Genomic DNA, 20,950 nt, shown 5'->3' with positions numbered 1-20,950 from the left:
GCCATTGAGCTACATCCCCAGTCCTGTTTTATATTATTTTATTTTAAAGAGCATCTCCCTGGGTTGCCCAGGCAGACCTGGAACTCCCTCTGCAGGCCTTGAATTGCAATCCTCGCCTCAGCCTCCCAAGTAACTGGGATTACACACCCGTGCAACACGATCTAATTTGAAACCCTAATATTCACTATTATTCAAAGATTCCGGGTCGCGGGGATCCCAACTACAATTCGAGGCCCAAGGTGGCATTGTACAGCATATGTGCCTTTTTAATTGCCCCAGGGAAATTCCCCCAAGCTCCAACTAATCTGTTCACTATCCCCAACAAACTAGCAGTACACCTGGCCTGGATTACATCCACACATGGCCAGATTCCATGACTTCAAAGATCAGTCCAGATCCCCTAACCCACCTCTGCCTCTCTGTTCCTGACTGTCCACTGTCAAGCTCATCGCTTGTCAAATGGTTCCAAATCAGAGGTGCTTGGAAGGCAGATCACACAAAGCCCATCACAGCATTCGGCAGGTCCTAACTACCAGAAAAATCAGGTAGGCTTCAAATAATGACCTAAGTAGAGCAAGATAATACTGCCTATCTCTCTCGATTCACAGTAAAGAAAACACCTTACACCTTTATTACGAGACTGAAATTTTGTAGTATACACAGAGCGGGGTAAAAGTGGAGGGAGCACGCCACTAACTGGGGGAGGGGGGGACGACGGGACACAGGACGTGCATCCTAAGCCTGGCTTTGCCATAATCTCTGCAATTGTAAGAGAAACCACTAAAATCTCTCTGAACCCGTGTTGTTTGGGGTGTGAAACCGGGCAGATGCTGTGTGGGATCCCAAGGTATCTTCGGGCTCCCAAATCCCCCTTGTCTGCTCAGCCCCAACAAGGCAGACAAACTTTTACAGTACCCAACGCTCATTGCCCTGGTCCAGGAAACTCGGTCCCCTCGGGGACAGCGCTGCAGGGTGAGGAGCGTTCTCCCACGACTCACCGGATCCCCTCACCTCTGGCACCGGGGCCCGCCTCAGGTGGCCGGCCGCTCACGGAGGACAGCCGGAGTGCGCGGCTCCGGGAGCGGCCGGGCAGTCTCGGGCAGCCCCGAGCCCCCCTACACTGGTGGCGTCCGCCCAGCGATCCCAGGGCACCGTCCCGGTCCTCCCTCCCCGCCAGGCCCGACCCTTCCCGGTGCCCGGGGGCGGCCTCGGCGCGGACGTCCACGCACCCGGCGGGCCGGACTGGCAGCGTGAGGGGCGGCGGCGGCGCTAAGTGCTGAATCACCACTTTGCAGCAGCACACGGCACCGCCACGGTGACCCGCGGGCCGCGTGGGCCCGGGCGCTCGGGGCGCTTACCCACACTGTCGCTTCGCGGCGGGCGGCGGGCGGGCGCCGAGGATGGAGCGCAAGGTGCTGGTGAGCGCGGGGTGCAGCAGCCACGCGAGCCCGTTCCGCATACCCCGGCGCAGCCGCTGCGATCTCGGCGAACGCTTCCTTTTGGCGCTGGGAGCCGGCCCTGCGCATTGCGCATGCCCAGTCGGCCGCGCCGCGCCGCCTCTGGGGAGCCGGGGACCGGCCTCCGCTCCGGGTTTTACGCGCAGCCGGGCGGGAGGGGACGGCCGCAGCCTCTGCGGCGGCTGGCTGGCAGGTGGGTCGCGGTTCTGGTCCCCCAACCTCAGAGGGCCAGCACCTAACCCCTCGTGGGCCCGCAGGGTCCCAGCCCGGCTCCTCCCCGGCGCCCCGCTGAAGCCGAGGGTTGCCTGGCTGTGTCGTGGGGAGGACGCACTCGGCGCTGGGTCCCCAGGCAGGATCGCGGCCCAGCAGGTGTTGGAACGAAGTCCTCCCAGGCCGCTACCCCTCCGAAACGTATCCGCTGCCGAAGCTGGGCCCGCGGGCTCCCTCTAGAGCGCGGAAGGAACGTGGGCTGCGGAAGCAGCGGCGCTTGGAGACCTGTCGGGTTAGGGAATAAGGACAATTCAGATCTCGGGGGGGGGGGGGTGGGGTGATCCACGAGCCAGGGCAGGCCTCAGCAAAACAAGGCGTCTGTAGACTTTCGGATCCAGAAGAGGAAACTTGTTTTTGAGACGGGGTCTCAGGACGCTAGGCAGGCCTCTTCTAGTTCACTAGTGACTGAGGATGACCTTGAGCTTCCGTCCTCCCAAGAGCTGGGGTTACCAGTGTGCTCCACGCACCAGCCCAGAGTGGGAAACCATTGCTATCTAGTGCTGCCAATTATACTGCCAGTGGACTTAGGTTATTACTTCTTTTTCCTGAGACCGGTTCTCACTACGCAGCCCTAGCTGGTCTGGAGCTAGATATGAAAACCAGTCCAGCGCCAAAAGGTCATTACTTTTTAAAGACATGACTTTTCTCCCTGGCGCTGTCTTGGTGCTTTGCATCCAAAGATAGCCTTATAGTGGTGATGAATAGGAATTTAAAGGCAGGTCAAGATCGGTGCACGCGCAGGGGGTGGGGGGTGGGGAGGAGGTATATCCTCAGATTAACTACTTTAAACACTGTAGCCAAACACAAGGTTCTGACTCCTATTATTGCTACAAATACAAACACAGTGGAAGTGGGTACTCTCTGAGATACACTGTGTATTTTAAGACCATTGTGGAGGCCTGGAGATACAGATGGGCAAAAAGATTTTACCAAGACCAGAGTGAGCAAGCAGAACATTTATTGAAATATATTGCAAGCCTGGCAGTGCTAGTACATGTCTCTAGAGGCAGAGACAGAGGCAGGTGAGTTCGAGGCCAGCCTGGTCTACAGAGCTAGTTTCAGGACAGACTCCAAAGCTACACAGAGAAACACTGTCTCAAAAAACAAACAAAAAAGAAAGAAAAGAAATACATTGCAGAGGCTGAAAACATAGCTTAGTCAGTATAGTCAGTATAGCGTATCCCTAGCATGCAGGAAACCCTAACACGTCAATAAAGCCTTGTGTGATGGTGCATACCTGTAATCCAAACACTTAGGAAGCAGAGATGAGTGGATCAGAAATTCAAGATAATCTTTGGCAATTTGCTGAGTTTGAACCCAGTATACAGGAGACCCTGTCACCAAAAAGAAGAGGAAGAGAGAGGGTATACTACAAGGGCCAGCAAGATGGTTCTGTGGGTAAAGGTGCTTGCTATCAGCCTGCTGACCTGAGTTCAATCCCTGGGATCCGTGTAAAGGTAAAAGGAGATAACTGATTCCACAAAGCTGTCCTCTGACCTCCATACACATTCTTCTGTGGCACAATGAACATACACACAATTTTTTTTTTTTTTTTGAAAGCAAATACACTGGAAAGACCCAACACTACCAGAGACGTAATGGATTTGGATTCCACTCCTGCTGGGAAGTTGAGGCTTCATGGTGCCTCTAGAGTGACTACTGGGGCCTTCTAGATTATAGATAGGAGATAATTTTAATATTCATCTCTATAGTTGAAATTCTCATTAAGAATGGAGTAGGAGCCTGGCATTGGTGGTGCACGCCTTTAATCCCAGCACTTGGGAGGCAGAGGCAGGTGGATCTCTGTGAGTTCGAGGCCAGCCTGGTCTACAGAGCTAGTTCCAGGACAGGTTCCAAACAATATAGAGAACCCTGTCTCAAAAAACATAAAACAAAACAAACAAGCAAACAAAAAAGTAGGAAAATCTGAGTATTGGCCAGAGTTATCAATTAGTTGTCTGTTCTAAAACTCAATTGTTTGTGGCTAGGGATCCAAACTTTGGAATATGTTGTAGGAATGTAGCAAGAATCAACATATCTGGGGTAGACATTAGAAATGAACAGTTGTTTTTAAGAAGTACTTTGGCCTTGAAGATCCTTGTGGAAAACAGTGATTATTTTCTGTGATTTGTAGAATTGTTTTGCTGAAGAGGCATTGCAGCCATCCCATTACTTTGATCACAAGACACTCAGGCACACCTGAGGCTCTTGTATTATTCTGTATTGCAAATGATACATAATAAAGGACTGAAGTCCTGAGGGCATGTGATGCTGTCCTTAAGTAAGACATGTAAACTAGATTAGGAACCTTGGTATGAGGAAATACTTTGGGTAACAATATATATACACCTTTGTATGGCTATTGGGGGTTCAGTCCATTAGAGATGCTGAACCTTTCTGCTGCCATATAGGCCCTAAAATTTCATCTTGGAGTGCCTTTTTTCTTCAACCAACCCTGACAAGAATATCAGGCATTTGAAACTTGGTTTTTGCTACATTTTGGAACAAGTGTATGAAAGCAAGAGTGCCTTCTTCAGAAAAGAATGTAGGTTGTAAAAAGCATCAGTGGATAGAGAGTCTGAGATGCCAGCGACCTGGGCATCAGTGATGGCGACCAGCGTTTGTACAGCAGTCCACTCCCCTCCCCCAGTGCAAAAGAATAGCGCTGATTGACACAATGTAGAAAGTAGTAGTCTGTCTCCTTAAGGCTTACTCCAGTGGCTGGCCACAGGACCTAGTCATGTCAACAGCTGGCCAGAATGGAAGGATCCCAGAGGCCCCAATGAAATCTTTTGGCCTGGCACCAACCAGGGAAGTATACATTAATACAGATTTCTGGGTAGAGGACCAATTGTGAGGTGCCCGACTGTTCAGGTCTCCAAAAATCAAGCGAAAAGTGGGTCACACTTGGTTGTAGATGGAACTACAGTTAGTTTTTTTGGGTGTTTGTTTGTTTGTTTTTAACATTTCTCCTCCTCCCCTCTGGGAGCGGGGATGTATGTTTCCTAAGGTAAACATGGGGAGGTCAGAAGAGAATTCCAGAGTCAGGTCTCCCTCCACCCAGCATGTCTGGGTCAGGGGCCCACATGTTACATTTATCAGAATGCCGATGGTCTCTTCTACTGTTAAATATTTACCTTTGGTATTATTAAAAGGCCAAAAAGAATCATTAAGAAGTTTAGTTATGTTGGGTGATGGTGGCACATGTCTTTAATCCCAGCACTCTAGAGGCAGATCTCTGTGAGTTTGAGGTCAGCCTGGTTTATAGAGCAAGTGCCAGGTCAGGCTTCAAAGCTACACAGAGAAACCCTATCTTGAGAAAACAAAACAACCACAACAACAACAAAAGAGCTTAGTTAGTTTAGCATTGTTGTCTCAGCATAAGTTGACAGATCAGTATAGGAAGTATCAACAAACTGTTTATCATATGGCTTCCATCCAGAAACACCAATATTGGCACTCCATAAAGAGAAATTTTGATTGCATAAAGTATATAGGACTGACAATAACAGTCCATTCCTGATAAAGGGTGTCAAAAGATTATCTTTTATTATCAAGCAACATTCATGTACAAATATAACAAGACAAAATGGGAATCTAAACTGAATCACCAGCCTCTGCTTGCCTACACCACAGCTGTTCTCGTTTGAAAGGGCCTATGCATCCCTCGGACCTGTCTTTTCTGTCAGTTACATCCATTCCCAATGAAAACCCCACCTCTGGATCAAAAATGCACCTTTCATTTGACTAACAGAGCAGTAATAGAATTTCCATAACATTACCCCTTTTTGTCTAATTAAGAAGGGAAGGTTCTAACCCTAACATAACAAAACTATGTACAATAAGAATTATTATCAAGTGTTGTCCAGATAGAAAGCTAACAACTTTAACAAAAGTGAAATACAACAAGAACAATTATTAAGTAAGAAATACATTCCAAATGTCTAGTTTATAAGTAATTGGCAAAATTATAGAGATTACTTCAATAGCTGTCCTCTTCTGGAGAGTCCAAAGTTTTGTACCTAATATGTCTTTTGCCAAGATTCAGGGGAATTGTAACTGTCCCGTCTTCAACCCCATCAAAGACCTGAGAAGGAAAATAATATTACCTGAGTAAGCAGGAAGTACAAGCAAGTGACTTCCAACAAAATGTAAGAAATGGCAGAAACAGCCCAAGCTTCCTCTACAATGTTGGGGTAACCATCTTTGGCCTACAGGCCTGGAATATCTACAGACCTTTTTCAGAAGCAGAAAAATTTGAAGGACTGTCCTATCATCTTGGCAAAGTTCAGCAGTCACTTTTCTTTGTGTCCTGCTTGTCCAGTGTGGACAGGGTGCTGTCAGCAGTTGAGGGCAAGGGCAGTTTCTTGCCCTAAAGGACAGATTGTGTCACAAAGAAAGCAAACTCCTTATGGGGTATCTTCAATGCCCATCATCATCTTTAGAAGTAGATTTGTGCCAACAGGAACAGACGAGGCTCATGTCAAGAAAAGTCTAAGTTATTAAAACATTCTAAATGCCATATTCTATAAGTCTTTGAAGTGTTTGACAGTTACCTGTGTATTTGAAACATATCTCTGTATACCTCGAAAACCTAACTAACATGACTATAAGTTTGATATTTATAGGTAACTATTAACCTACATTCCTTTGTTATCCTATATAGCTTTTAAGGACTAAAACTTCACATTGCATGAATAGACAAGAGAAGAACAAGAGAAGGACGAGAGAACAAGGGGCAGCCCAAGGTAAGAAATTAGGCAGCCACAAGCCAAAGGCAAGAAGTAGTGAAAGTAAGATATAAAGAAAGAAAAGGTAAACAGCTCCAAGGCAAAATGTAGATAAAGACAAACAGGTTAATCTAAGTTAAAAGAGCTAGCTAGAAACAAGCCTAAACTGGGCTGAACATTCATAACTAATAAGTCTCCATGTCATGATTTGGTGGCCTAAAAGAAAAAGCCTGGTACAGAGGGCTCTAGCAGAGGTTTCTCTGCTAGTCAGACCAGACAGCTAGCTAGTCCTGTTTATGGCTGGGGTGGGGGGACAGAGGGGAAGAGAACAATCAAAAGGGGGATGGGGGAGACAGACAACACAGCAAGGAAGTCAGATTTGAAAGCTTTGCCAGGAAAGCTGAACAGCAGGAGAAAAATTACCCTAAGACAAGTTCCGTGTGTTATGGGAAGATCGCTCTCCTTTAGGATATATATATATATTCCCCAACAAGGGTAAAGGAGACACACTTGTGAAGGAGGAGAAGTTGTTCCTTAGACAAGGGAGTGAGAACAAAATAACAATGAGTAGTATAATGCCACCACAGTAGTTCTTCTAAGAATGTTCAGGTAGAGAAATAAGGACAGATAGTATCCCAGAGTGATTCTAGGATGATAGCAAAGGAGTTTAACAGTGACTGTTAGGATGAGAAAACCCTAGATCCAGCATAGAACACCAGTAATGTTGAGGTAAAGAAGTAAAGATGAGGGTCATAACTTAAGGTGGTAACCTAAGTCTAGCAAATTTAAGAGTTCTGCCCAGGGGTAAGCCTGGTGGTGCACACCTTTAACCCCAGCACTGAGACAGAGAGGCAGGTGGATCTCTGAGTCCAAGGCTACATTGTGAGAGACTGAAGAGATGGCTGAGTAGCTAAAGCACTTGTCCAACTTGTAAGGAACTGAGTTCAAATCCCCAGCACCCATGTGAAAAGCCATCAGGCATGGTGCATGTCTGAAACCAGGCGCTGCCAGAGTGCAAGGGTGGGAGAAGGATTAAGATCCATACCTGGGGCCCACTGGCCAGCCAGTCCAGACACATCAAGGCTGAGAGACGGTAGATCTCTGGAACTGGCTCTCCAGCTAATATAGCCCATACAGCAAGCTCCACAGTCAGTGTCTAATTTTGTTTCAAAACAAACAGAAAAACAGAAGCATAACTGAGGAAGACACCCACTGTGACCGCTGGTCTCCCTATATATATATGTTTCCATTGAGGAACAGGTAGACAATAAGTTTTTTCTTTTTATTGTTTGTTTGTTTTGTTTTGTTTTTTGAGACAGGGTTTCTCTGTATAGCCAAAGCTGTCTGTCCTGGAACTTGCTCAGTAGACCAGGTTGGCCTTGAAATCACAAAGATCTGCCTGCCTCTGCCTCCCATGTGCTGAGATCAAAGGTGTGTGCCACCACTGCCCTGTTATGATAAATTCCCGAAGTGAGTTGAGTCCTATATAATCCTGAGGGAATAGAAAGAGACAGCTTGTAAGATTACATCATAGAATTCAGAAATGAAACACACACACACACACACACACACACACACACACACAAACTTTGCTATTGCATTAGGAAGGTCTGGAGATTTATGAAGGTGTATGATGGAACTAGGTTTCATCCAAAGAAGAAACAGAGATCTGTAAGTAACTCAGTAACAGGCTGCTTGGGCTTCTGTGAGAAGCACAATGTTAACCCTGGTGACAGGACCTGTAACTTGATCGCAGCTGAAGATGTGGACACATCTGCTTAGAGCCTACTGCAAAGATCTTCAAAAGGGCTGAAGTTGAGCTGGGCTTGTTAACACATGCCTGTGATTCCAGCACTTGAGACAGAGGCAGGAGGATCAAGGTTTTCAGGTCCTTGGTTGCAAAACAAGTTCAAGGTCAGCCTAGTCTACATATACCTCTTCTCCAAAAAGAAAGAAAGGAAGGACTGAAGGGAAGAAGGGAGAGAAGGAGGAAGGGAGGAAGAAAGGAAGGAAGGAAGGAAGAAAGGAAGGAAGGAAGGAAGAGAAAAGGCTTGGAGGCTTGGAGACATGGCTGAGCAGTTGAGAATGCTTGATACTCTGGCAGAGGACCTAGGTTGGTTCCCAGCTCCTACATTAGGTAGCATAAGATTTCCTTCCACCTTTAACTATTTGTTTTGTAGGTTGTGTATTGATCTGGAGTCTCCATGGTCTCTCCAATCAAAAGGTAGGGAGACTCCTGAAGTCAAGAGCCCTTTAGAAAAGACTTCTTGTCCCCTGGGTCCTAGCTGGCATTGGCGATTAAGGACTAAAGTATCATATCGATTGTCCATTTAGCCCTTTTTTTCCCTCTTCTGCCTAAGCATTTGAGATTTGGTTCTTGAACAACCAAAAGTACAACTTTACCAGTTTCAAAACTTTAGTTTTAGCTATTTATTTTTAAGATTTATTTATTTACTTAATGTATACGAAGGCTCCATCTGCACATACTCCTTTATGCAAGAAGAGGGCATCAGATATAGATGCTGTATTTGCTGGGAATTGAACTCAGGACCTCTGAAAGAGAAGTTAGTGCTCCCAACTGCTGAGCCATCTCTCCAGCCCCCTACTTTTAGCCTTTGTGAAACATTTAGATAATCACTTTGACAAAAACAAATGAACTTTTTTTTTTTTTTTATAAATCCTGATTTTTGTTAACAGTTTCCCAAGTAGCAAAAAGCCTGATGAACTTAAGCAGACAATGTAAGTCTTTACTTTGATTAGATCAATGTCCTTAAGGCAATGTTTTGTTTGTGAATGTTGCCAATCATAGGCCAGCTTCTTGAGAGCCTCTCCATTTCAAACAGGACTAGATTTTAGGTTTATATCAGCACACTGACTTTTGACCTTAGGAATTTTATTACCATTAATTGTACTTGCACCATTTCAAAGCTTCATCTTTTGTATCTTACTCTGTAGTGCAATTTGCTTTCTGGTTTTGTCATTTTAGGACAAACTTATCAATTTAGGACAAATAAGGACAATTTTTTCCTTTTCACTTATTCCTGTGTGTGTGTGTGTGTGTGTGTGTGTGTGTGTGTGTGTGTGTATGCACACATGTAGACACATATTTGCCACAGCACCCATGTGGAAGACAGGACAACCTGAAGGGGTCAGTTTTCTCCTCCTACCAGGTAGGTTATAAGGATCCAACTTTTATCCTCAGGCTTAGTAATAATCTCCTTTCTCCTCTGACCCATCTCACCAGCCTCTATTTAGTTTTTGAGAACAAGTCTCCATAGGCCTGGCTTGTCTTGAATGCCTCTAGCCAAGTACAAATGAGGGGTCCTAAAGTCAGTTTAAACTTCATTAGCATAGTGATAAACTATATCTGGTGGAAATAGAGGTACCATATAAGAAAGTGCAATATTAGTAGGTTCAATAAAGGCTGTGGATGGAAAGAAACCAACGCAGTTTGAAATTTATTGTAGATTTGGTATTATATGTAACTTTCATTAATCTTTGCTTTACTTCCCCTCCAAAAGGGTATTCCTCACTGAGATGAGGAGGTGTGTCAAGGGAGATTCAATAACTTGCCAACAATTGGTCAAAGGAGTTGTAATTTTAGCCTGGGTGGGGCTGGTGCACACCTGTGATTCTAATTCTTGAGAGTTAGAGTAGAAAGAGGTGTTCAAAGTCACCCTCAGCTGCAAAGTGAGTTTGAGGCCAGTCTGAGCTACAAGAGACCCTATTGTTCCAGGGTTTTTTTAGTACAATGGAACCTTTCTCGGCTCAGCTGTAAATTTGACTCAGGGTCCTAAAGTTCGGGACACTCAACAGTCACTAAAGGGCAACCTGAGACAGTGACTCCAAGTTCCTTATCTCACACCGATGAAGATTGAAAATATGAACTCTTCAGGGATTGTGTAAAGAAGTAATGAGCTTTTAAAATTTTACAGGAAAGCGAAAAGTGTGAGAGAAATTTGAGAGTATGTGGAGAGGGGTCCCAGAGAAGGAAAAGCCATGATGTTTCTTTGTCTAGAGTTTTCATAGGGCTATGGCAGTAAAAGACAATTCCATCATACAGCATTCTAGCCCCAACTTGCTAAGTCAGTTCTTTATGGCTGTTAGAACAAGGAACCACAAAACTGGTGGCTTCACACAACAGAAACTTTCCTAGTCAGAAGTTAAAATTAATGTATGGCAGAGTTGTGGTTCCTATAGTATATAGGGAAGAATCCATTCCTCATCTCTTCCAGTCCCTGTAGTTGCCTATATGCTTGGCTGTCAGCTATGTCACGCCAGTACACATCTGTCTTCACACTTCCATCTCCTCTGTGTATCTCTTCCTTTTCTATCTCTCATAAGAACATTTGTCATTGGACTCAGAGTCCATCTGGTTATTCTAAAATCATGTTATCTCCTCTTTTTGAATTTAAGCACACCTACTAAGATGTATTTTTCAAATAATTAAACATTCATAGGCTTCTAGAATTTAAATGTGACTATCATGTGTATGTGTGTGGTATGCATGTTAGAGTACATGTTCACACATGTGTGACATGCGTGCACAGATACATGTGCATGTATACGGGAAGGCCAGAAGTTGACCTTGGGTGTCTTTTGTGTAGGTACTCTGGATCCCACCCTCATGCTTGCAGGACAGAGGTTTCACCCAGAGCCATCTTCCCAACCTCTAGGGTGTAATATGTTGGTAGGCATCAACACCCAACCTACTACATCACATTACCAACCCCCACTCTCACTAGCCAGTAACTCCAGTTCTCACAGCCAGTTGATTAAAATTCTGTCAGTGCTCAAACGACTTCCAAGTCCAGTTAAATGCCATCGTCTTCACAAAACTCTCCTTCATTCCCATTCCTGGCTTAGTGCATTGGGAATAGTCTCTCTCTGATCTGAGCTGCCAGAGTAGTTAGCTGCTCTCTGGAGATTCTTGTTTGAATATTAACTTCTTTTGCTTGGAACAAGTATTCTGAATGATACCTGAAGTCACTGTTGTATTATACCTGGCAACAAGTACAGTGCTTAGTAAACTGCTGTTGGATGGACTCAAGCCTATTGATTCAATTCCATTGACAGGAAATAAGGACAGTGGTGGGGGTGGGCAACATGTTAAATCACCATTGCAATAATACAGTTAGCAAGTTTAGAATGTTGAAGACATTCCAGGAATAATTATCTGATTGTTAATTGGATAATTAATTAATTATTCTATTGTTGTTGAGCCAGGGTCTTGCTAGGTAATCCTAAGTAGCTTCAAAACAGTGACCTCAAGTGGGAAGACTATAGATACATGCCACCACGACTAGCTAAGACCTGATTTGACAAATAAATTACAATATGAAAGAGAGGGAAGAGTAGCTATGGGTTAAAAAAAGCCATGACCAATGTTTTATAAGCAATTATACAGGGATGTAAGGAGAGAAAAAGATCCATGCCAACATTTTTTTGTTTTGTTTCTTTGGAGACAATGTCTCCATGAGTAGCCCTGGCTGTCCTCGAATTCACAGACATATGCTTGCCTTTGCCTCTCCCCCCACCCCTTTTTTTGGTGGGGGTGTCAAAACAGAGTTTCTTTGTATAGCAGCTCTGGAAGAACTGGACCTCACTCTGTAGACCAGACTGGCCTTGAACTCACAGAGATCTACCTGCCTCTGCCTCCCAGGTGCTGGGATTAAAGCTGTATGCCACCACCATCTGGCTGCCTCATTTCTTTAAGAAACGGAATTGCACGATTGGGATTGAACTATGTTGCCTTAAACTTGTCTCTCAGTGCTAGGATTATGCCATGTTCTCCCACCTCCAATTTTTTGTTTGTTTGTTTATTTATTTATTTATTTATTTTGCCTTGTTTTGCTTTTTTTTTTGAGCTAGGGCCTCCTGTATGTAGGCTGGTTTTGAAGACACTGTGTAGTTGAGAATGATGTATCTAGTTTTTTAAGCCACTGTTTTGTTTTGAGGCAGGGTTCCCCTGTGGCTTTGGCTGTCCTTGAACTCTCAGAGATCTGCCTGCCTCTGCCTCCTGCGTTCTGGGACTAAAAGCATACACCACCACCTGGCTCTAAGCTATTCTTGAAGAATCTGCATTTTTCTTTCATTTGATTTTAAGGTTATATTTTAATTAAATCTCTCCCTTTCCCTTCCTCTTTTCAAAACCTTCCCATATTTCCCTCCCACCTCTCCTTCATAGTGATGGTCCTTTTTCATCAATTGTTATTGCATATGTATCTGTATGTATTCCTAAATATAGCCTGTTGGGTCCACACAGTGTTGTTACTTGTGTGTATGTTTTCAGGGCTGACCATTTAGCACTGGACAACTAACTGGTATGCTCTTCCCTGGGGAAGATGACCTCTCCTGCTCCCTGGGCCTTTCCCCCTGCAGTCTGGCATGTTTGTTGGTGTCATCCATGTCTAGTTGACATTTGGGTCATCCTGTTGGTGAGACTTCACAGGTATGGCTTCTGATGTCACTAGCAGGCACAATTTCTCACAAAGTCCATGACCCCTGCCTCTTACAATCTTTCCACCCCTCTTCCTCAATGTCCCCTGAGCCTTTAGTGCAGGAGTTGTATTGTAGATGTATTGGGACTGGGCTCCACCACTCTGCCTTTTGATTGCTTGTGGGTTTTTGTAGTGCTCTCTGTCTGTTGCAAAGAGAAGCTTCCTTGATGGGGAGAGAGGCTCACACTTACCAGGCTAGAACCTGGAGGAGGACACGAGAAGTCAGGTATATAGTGGGCGGTGGAAGTAGCACATAGGGTCTGTTTGTTTCCATTCCAGGTGACCAGAGATACTATGAAGCCCAGCTTGACCTTGAACTCATTTCTCCTACTTCAGCTTCCTAAGTGCATCGTAGGTATGAGCCATTACCCAAGGCTTTTTGAAAAGGAATATGAAGCATTTAGGCCAAGCATTACTAATAACATTATTAAGCTAAAGTGGTTAAGACAATATGATATCAGTATGAAGACAGACAAAAGGCCATGAAAACCTGTTGAGTAGTGCCCACTAAAACTGCTTTAATATGGCCATTAATTTCATTTTTATCTATAAATAAGCCCAACAAAAATGAACAAATGTGCATGAAAATACATGTATTATAATATTCATAACAACAAAATTAGCTATAGTCCCAAACTGGAAACAATATGAATGCCCACTAACAGTAAAATACGCAAGAAAGTAATATGTATAGAATACTGCATAAAATGAACACACATAAATGGAGGAGGCAGGAGATTCAGCAGTTCAAGGCTATCCTTGGCTATGAAGCAAGTTCTAGGCCAGCCTGAGCTACATGAAACCCTGTCTTAAAACAGAAAGAATGGAGAACAGAAGAAAAAATTTTTTCAAGACAGGCTTTGGAGGCTGCCCTGGAACTAGCTCTTGTAGGCCAGACTGGTCTCTAACTCACAGAGATCTGCCTGCCTCTGCCTATTCTTTTGCTGTGTATGGAAAGGAATAAAAGGGGCCCTGAGAGAGTTTGGGGGAGCTATCTTAGGAAAAGTGGCTGGAGAAGGTCCCAATGAGGAAATGGCATTAACTTTGTCACAGCAATTTAAACACAATTTGAGAACAGTTGAGGGAGAAACACATGTGGAAAACACCAATAGAAAGTGTTTGGAAAGCCTGCCAGCACTCAGGAGACACGGGTAGATGGATCTCTGTGAGTTTGAGGCCAGCGTAGTACACAAAGTGAGTTCTAATACAGTCTCGGGGGTAAGGGATGGGTGGGTGGAGAAAGTGTTTGAATCAGGAGGAAGTCTGGTGTATGTTCCAGGTATTTGAAAACACAAAACAGTAATCAAAATCTAGATTTTGAAGACTCTATATATTTTTTTTTAAAGACAGTCTCGTGTATCTTTGAACCTTGAACTTACTATGTAGTCAAGGATATAATTGAACTTCTAATCATCTTGCCTCTACCTCCTCAGTGGGATTATGGGTACACACCACCATGCCTGAGTTTATGTGGTACTGGGGATTAAACCCAAGGCTTTGTGTAAACTAGATAAGCACTCAACCAACTGAACTACATTCCTACACTATGTAAGCATTTTTAACTATTATTTACAAGGCTATATGCAGTTCATGAACTGTGCTTTCTCCATAGTTTACAAATGCATGCAGACATACTTACTGATGTTCTCTTCAGTATTCATACTCATAGACATAACAGAAGCTAATATTAATGACTCCAGCAGCTAAAAACACATGCTTATAATCAAGAATGGCACCCTCATTTGTTCACAGACATTACTCTTAAAGATCATACAAATAAGAACGAGGCTTAGGAGCAGTTTTTAAGGTCTTGGAAGAATGTTTCAGTTATGTTAATCCAGGATGCAAAACTACTCAATTGTGATTACACTGATTTTAAATATACATACAGACAACTTGAAAAAAATATATCAATACAATAGTAGTGCATGCTGGGAAGTGGAAATCTAATACATAAGAATTCCAGAAGCAAGAACAGAGCAAATGAGTAGACTATTTGATGAATTATTCAAAAGCATTTCCGAGAACTGAAGGAAATGAATTGCCAGGCTGAAAGGATTCTCCAAATGCGTGATCCAATGGATGAAAATAGAATTGCATTTAGACACGATTGTAAGATCTCTAACTCAGCCACTAGAATGAAATGCTCAGCCATGAATAGGCAAAATAACCCAAACACAGAATACTGATTTAATAAAAATAATAGACAGGTGGTGGTGGTGCAGACCTTTAGTCCCAGTACTCAGCAAGCAGAGTCAGGTGGATCTCTGAGTTCAAGCCCAGCACGGTCTACAGAGTGAGTTCATGGACAGGCTCTAAAGCTACACAGAGACATCCACATCTCGAAAGAGAGAGAGAGAAAAAAAAGAAAAGAAAACAAAACAAAACCTAACACAGTAATATTGAGTATTCTGGGCAGAGAGTATAAAGGATGATAAACTCAGGAATCAAATCCTCATTATCTGTAAGTCAAAAAATAACATTTTAAACTGATGAAACAAAATGTAACAGTGTACATAAATTCCTCACAAAGCTGGAAATATATCAGTATTAAGTTTTTTGTTTTGGTTTTTTTTTTGTATTTATTTATTTATTTATTTATTTATTTATTTTTGAGACAGGGTTTTCTCTGTGGCTTTGGAGGCTGTCCTGGAACTACCTCTTGTAAACCAGGCTGGCCTCAAACTCACAAAGAGCCTCCTGCCTCTGCCTCCCAGGTGCTGGAATTAAAGGCATAAGCCACCACTGCCTGGCAATATTGATTTTTTTTTTCCCCAAAAATTGATAATAATTGCTTCTGGGGGTTTTGAAGCATTGAGGCAAGAAAAACTGCTGTTACAAGCTTTTCACTGTTTAGACTACAAAGTTGATTTTGACTCGTTTCACTAATTATAACTGCCCTGTTATCAATCACAATTCAAATGGAATACACAAGCAAAGCATATGCATGGTGTTGCTAATGGAAACAAATGCGTTCATTCACTTAGAAGCTGAAATGAAGCTCTCTGGATTCCAGATAATGTCATTGTTTGGAGAAAACAATTAGCAGATAGGTTTGTAACAGGACAATGCTGTTATAGTGCTCTTCAATATTACTCTAACCACCTGTAGAATGCTTGGTACAGGTTTCATTACATTTCTGTAACATGTTAAACATTCATAGATATTTAGGAAAAAAATTTTAAATGTGGAGAGCAATTGGGTAAGATAACTGCTGTGAACTTCTGGCTTCTGAATGTGTATATGGCCACATAAACAGATACATATGTGCCATACCACCCACACCCACAACACAATACAAGAAAGACTTAAAAAGATATTTTTAAAAATATGTATGTGTTTCTTGTCTGCATGTATGTCCATGCCTGGTGACTGCAGAAGTCAGAAGAGAAAATCATGTCCCTTGGCATTGGAGTCTGAGAGGGTTGTGAGCCACTAAGCAGGTCCTGGAAATGGAACCTGGGTCCTTTAGAAGAGCTGCTAATGCTTTTAGCCACTGAGCCATCTCCCCAGTGCCAACAAAAAGAAAAATTCTGAGCTACTGTAATTCCAATATGCAGGAACTGGAGGCAAAGGATCAGGAGTTCAAGGCCGTCTTTGGCTACTTAAGAGAGTCAAGAAGAGCCTGGGGTATGTGAGACCTTGACTCAGAGAGAGAGAGAGAGAGACAGAGAGAAAAAGAGAAAGAGAGAGAGAGAGAGAAGTATAAAAAGAAGCTAGAGAGTTGGTTCATTGGTTATGAATGATGAATGTTTACTGCTCTTCCAGAGGACCTGGGCTTGGTTCCCAGCACCCATGTCAAGTAGCTCATAGCTGTGGGTAACTCTTGCTTTGGGGAATGCAATGACCACCTCTACTAGTCTCTTTGGGCACTAGCATATATGGCACACACACACACATACCTTTGAAAAAATACAAAACTCTTTTGACTGAGAACTGCTAGGCCAAAACCACAGGCTGTGATGTTACATTGGTAGTATGAATGTTAACCACACTTAAAATACTTCCACTGGTCATCTAAGCCATGTCCACAGTCCTGTGCAGACTTTCAAGAGAGAAATGTTGATCAGTAGCCTCATTAGTTTGAGGTCTACAAGGACAGTGTATACGAGCATTTCAGAGAAGCCACCTGCTTAATGCAACAAAACTCTTAGAATTATTCACAGGAGCCTGGCCATCTCCATTAGTTTATGTTGAGGTCCAGGCAATAATTCAACTTGTTTGCATTGCCTAGCCCACAGTAAGCAGCAAATAAGAATACTGTGAAAGTCAATACATGTGCAGTGAGCAAACAAAAAAATTAGGTGGGGCAAACAGTAGTTAACAGTCTGGAATTTGAGGTCAGACATAACTCTCAACTTTCTTCCTGATGGTTAATAGCTGTATGGCCAGACACTATGCTTACATGACCCATTGGTTTATTACTGTGAAATAATAAAATACTAGCTCCATTCCAGAGGGTTGTTCTGAATATTGATGTGATATGAGCAAACCCTATAGTATAGTGTGCCCTAGATAACTGGTAGCTATATCCATTATTGGAAGCTCTGTAGTCTGAACCCTGAGAGGTGGGGTGAGGAGTGGGCACTGCTAGGGGTTTGAGGCTAGTTTGTGCTCCATAGCAAAACCTGGACTCAGGAAACACAGGAAGTGAGACAATTGAATTTCTCGTACTTTTATTGTTTTTCTGCTTGTTTTGTATCAGGGTTCCAAACCAGTAATTCTATTGCCTCCACCCCTCAAGTGCTGAGATTATGGGTGTGTGCCGAATGGGCCAAAATACCCAGCCTTAAAACAATTTTTCTTTTTGCAGTGCTGGGGATCAAAAGCAGGATCTTATGCATACTAACCTAATGCTATACTACTGAACCCCTCATCTGTATTTTAAAATTTTATTTTCTTGAATTCCTGTGACAACCTAAAAGAGTTCCTGTATTTACTAAGGAGAAAGAAAATTTTCTTTTTAAAAACTATTACTTGCTAGGTATTTTACATGTTATTTTAATCCTCTAAAAATTAACAGTGGGGCAGGCACCCTGAAAAAATGAAAATTTTCACATACTCAAAATAGCATTTAAGAACTCTGAATGTCACTTAGTTGTAGAGTACTTGCCTAGTGTACACAAAGCCTTAGGTTCAATTCTCAGTGCCTCCTAAATGCTTTCACAGGACGATGGTACAGGAATAGGCTGATTCTGCTGTGGAGAGCTGTCTTCCTGGAAAAGGTATTTTATAGTCGTGATATCGTATGGCTCAACCTATATAAACATGTTTCCTGGCCTTGCTTTCAAGGCAGAGGTGAGAATTTGTACTCTGGGCAGTTCTGGAGGGGTGTGTGTTTGTAAAGCATCTAGTAAGCAACAGATCTGAGCTTCAGATAATATAATAAATACCTTTATTATCTCCGTTTAAGAACAAGGAAACCCGCCAGACGGTGGTGGAGCACGCCTTAAGCACTGAGGAGGTTCTACAGACCAAGTTCCTGGACAGCCAGGAGTACACAGAGAAACCCTGTCTCGAAAAAATAAAAGTTGCGGTATGTCCACTTTGTGGGGCATTTTGAGATGCCAGTGAGTCTCCGGGAAACGGTAGTTTATCCGTAGTTGACTACGATTAACCGAGAGGACGAGGTGTCTGGATGGTGGAAGCAGGTAATTGGAAGGTACATGGGCGCTCTCCCCTGCACCCGCGAGTTGCACAGGAAGGAGGCTGAAGGGCATTTCAGATTCCGTGAAACAGAATCGCAGCTCCGGGCGCGCAATGCGACGGAGGAATCGCCCTCTCAGGTCCCCCGGCCGCCACCTCTACACACGCCCTCTACGGAAAGCGAGAGGCCTCCTCGGAAGGTGGGCAGGCCGGGACGAGCACAGCGGCGTAGGCGTCCCTGGTCCCGGCAGCCCGGCACCACGCTCCGCAGAGCGCACCACTCGCTAGCCCTCGCCATTTTCCCTTCAGCCACGCCCCAGAGTGGCCGCGCCGACGACACGGCGTCCCATGGTGCCTTGCGCGCCGCGCCGCGCCGCTATTGGCTCCGTAACTCGACTCTTTTTTTCAAATTGAGGCGCCGAATCGTTGCTGGTTTTGGTGCAGAGACCAGCTGGGAGGTTCCGTCCGCCTGGCTTTGCGGGACGGTGGCCACGGCCAGAGGCCTGCGTGCATCGCGGAGACGCCGAGCTGCGCGTCTCGGTCCTACAGGCCGCGGCAGCACCGCACGAGAGGAAGCGGGCGCCCAGGCCCCCGCAGCGTCGGAGTCACCGCCGCGCCGGCAGGTTTCTGGCACGAGCGTCATGGCGTCCCAGCCGAGTTCTTCTTCCAAGAAGAAAGAGGACAAGGGCAAGAACATCCAGGTGGTGGTGAGATGCAGGTAGGGAGAGGCTGGTACGAGTCCAGACGTGGAGGCTTCGCCCTTGGGCTCCCTCCTGCTCCGTTCGCAAGAGCGATTTGTTCGCATTTTCGGAAGGAATCTCAATACCCGTTTCTAGGCTCCCCGTGTTTTGTTCGGTAAAAATGGTACCAGGTTGAGATCTAAATTAGGGTTTGTTTCTGAGAGGAAAGAAGGTTGGTGTTGGCTAGAATACAGCTGCATACACAAAGAATTGGATGGTTGCTCTTCATTGCAAAGTGCGTTCCCTTTTAAAAACCCCTATCGGCAGGGATTTAGGTGTCATTGCTCTAGCCTACTCCATTCCAAGTTGTCAGTTTGGGAATAAAGCTTCATATCTACTTTTCAGGTAGTTTGGCGCTTGCCTTGGGGTTATTTTCTCCTCGGAAAGAGTAATTGCTAGTTTTCTTTATTCTAGATGTAATAGTTTATTCACTTCTAATTAGCCAAGTAGACACCACTGAATTTAAGCATTGAAAGCTAAGCTGTAAAGTGAAGTGGACTTATGAAGCTCACAAGCATTAATGTCTGTGGTGCAATGTATTTATTTCTCCTTTCTTTTCTTTTCTTTCTAGTTTTTCGAGACAGAGTTTTTCTGTAACAGCCCTGGCTGTCCTGGAACTCACTTTGTAGACTAGACTAGCCTAGAACTCAGAGATCCTCTTGCCTCCCGAGTGCTCTGTCCCAAAAAAACAAAAACAAAAGACCACTGTAACAAACATACTTTTTTATTTATCACTCAAATTGATAAATAAAACATCTCATGTGTCCTTATTGTCTTCTTACACTTTAAGCTTTGCCTTAAGAGATTTCTTTTACATTTTTTACCAGGGAAAAATGTTTTATTGTGTATGTCATGTACAATAATAACTTTGTCAAGCCTGGTGTTGGTGGTGCATGCCTTTAGTCCCAGCACTTGGGAGGCAGAGGCAGGTGGATCTCTGAGTCCGAAGCCAGCCTGGTTTACAGACCAAGTTCCAAGACAGGCTCCAAAGCAATACATAGGTTTTTCTTTTTCTGGTCTGGTTAGTCTTTCTCTATCAAGTAGTGTTTCTGGTGCAAATCTGTCATTAAACTTTGATAAGCAATATGTGAGGCTTTCTCGGGCTGTTGGGTGTTAGTTTCTGTGTTTGGTGGTAGGATCTCAGTACATCTTTCTGGCTAGCTTCAAACTCAATTGCCTGTCCAGGCTGGATTTGAACTCAATGCAGTCCTATTGCTTTAGCCTTCTGAATTATGGGGTCACATATGTGAGCCACCATGCCTGTTTTTGATGCTGTTGCCTGTGTGTCTTATCCAAGGAGTCATTGTTAAAGCCAATGTTGTTGGGCTTTATTTATTTTTTATTCCTTCTCTAAATTTCAGTTTTTGGTCCACTTTGAGTTGGGGTGTGTGTGTGTGTGTGTGTGTGTGTGTGTGTGTGTGTGTGTGTGTTGTTAGGCAAGCATTCGGCTTCTTTATTTTGTATGTGGATACCAAGTTTTCATAGTACCATTTGTTAGAAAGACTTCTTTTCCTACTGAATGATTTTAGCACACTTGCCTAAAAAATCACTTGCCCATATACAACAGCATTTATTTGTGAGCATTCTATTCCACTGGTCTAATGTCT

At 43.9% G+C, this 20,950-nt stretch overlaps 2 protein-coding genes across 4 annotated transcripts in view; one reads left to right on the top strand and one right to left on the bottom strand.

The window, feature by feature from the left end:
• The window catches only part of Ide (insulin degrading enzyme), an 86,776-nt gene extending 85,274 nt beyond the window's left edge, over positions 1–1,502 (bottom strand). For both annotated transcript variants that reach the window (XM_051199577.1, XM_051199578.1), the window contains exon 1: positions 1,359–1,502. In XM_051199577.1, coding sequence (XP_051055534.1) covers positions 1,359–1,459 — 101 coding nt within the window. In that variant the 5' untranslated portion in view covers positions 1,460–1,502. The remainder of the gene's footprint in view (positions 1–1,358) is intronic.
• A 29-nt stretch (positions 1,503–1,531) lies between these two features.
• Kif11 (kinesin family member 11) overlaps positions 1,532–20,950 on the top strand; it is a 62,872-nt gene continuing 43,453 nt past the window's right edge. Inside the window, exon 1 of one of the 2 annotated variants that reach the window (XM_051199576.1) lies at positions 1,532–1,650. In XM_051199576.1, coding sequence (XP_051055533.1) covers positions 1,532–1,650 — 119 coding nt within the window. Of the gene's footprint in view, positions 1,651–18,993; positions 19,322–20,950 lie in introns of those variants that run through there. The other variant, XM_051199575.1, reaches the window with a different exon arrangement.

The sequence above is a fragment of the Phodopus roborovskii genome, unplaced genomic scaffold, assembly GCF_943737965.1.
Source record: "Phodopus roborovskii unplaced genomic scaffold, PHOROB, whole genome shotgun sequence".
NCBI lineage: Eukaryota > Metazoa > Chordata > Mammalia > Rodentia > Cricetidae > Phodopus > Phodopus roborovskii.
Note: the sequence above shows the minus strand (reverse complement) of the source record. Positions and strands in the feature narration are given on the sequence as shown.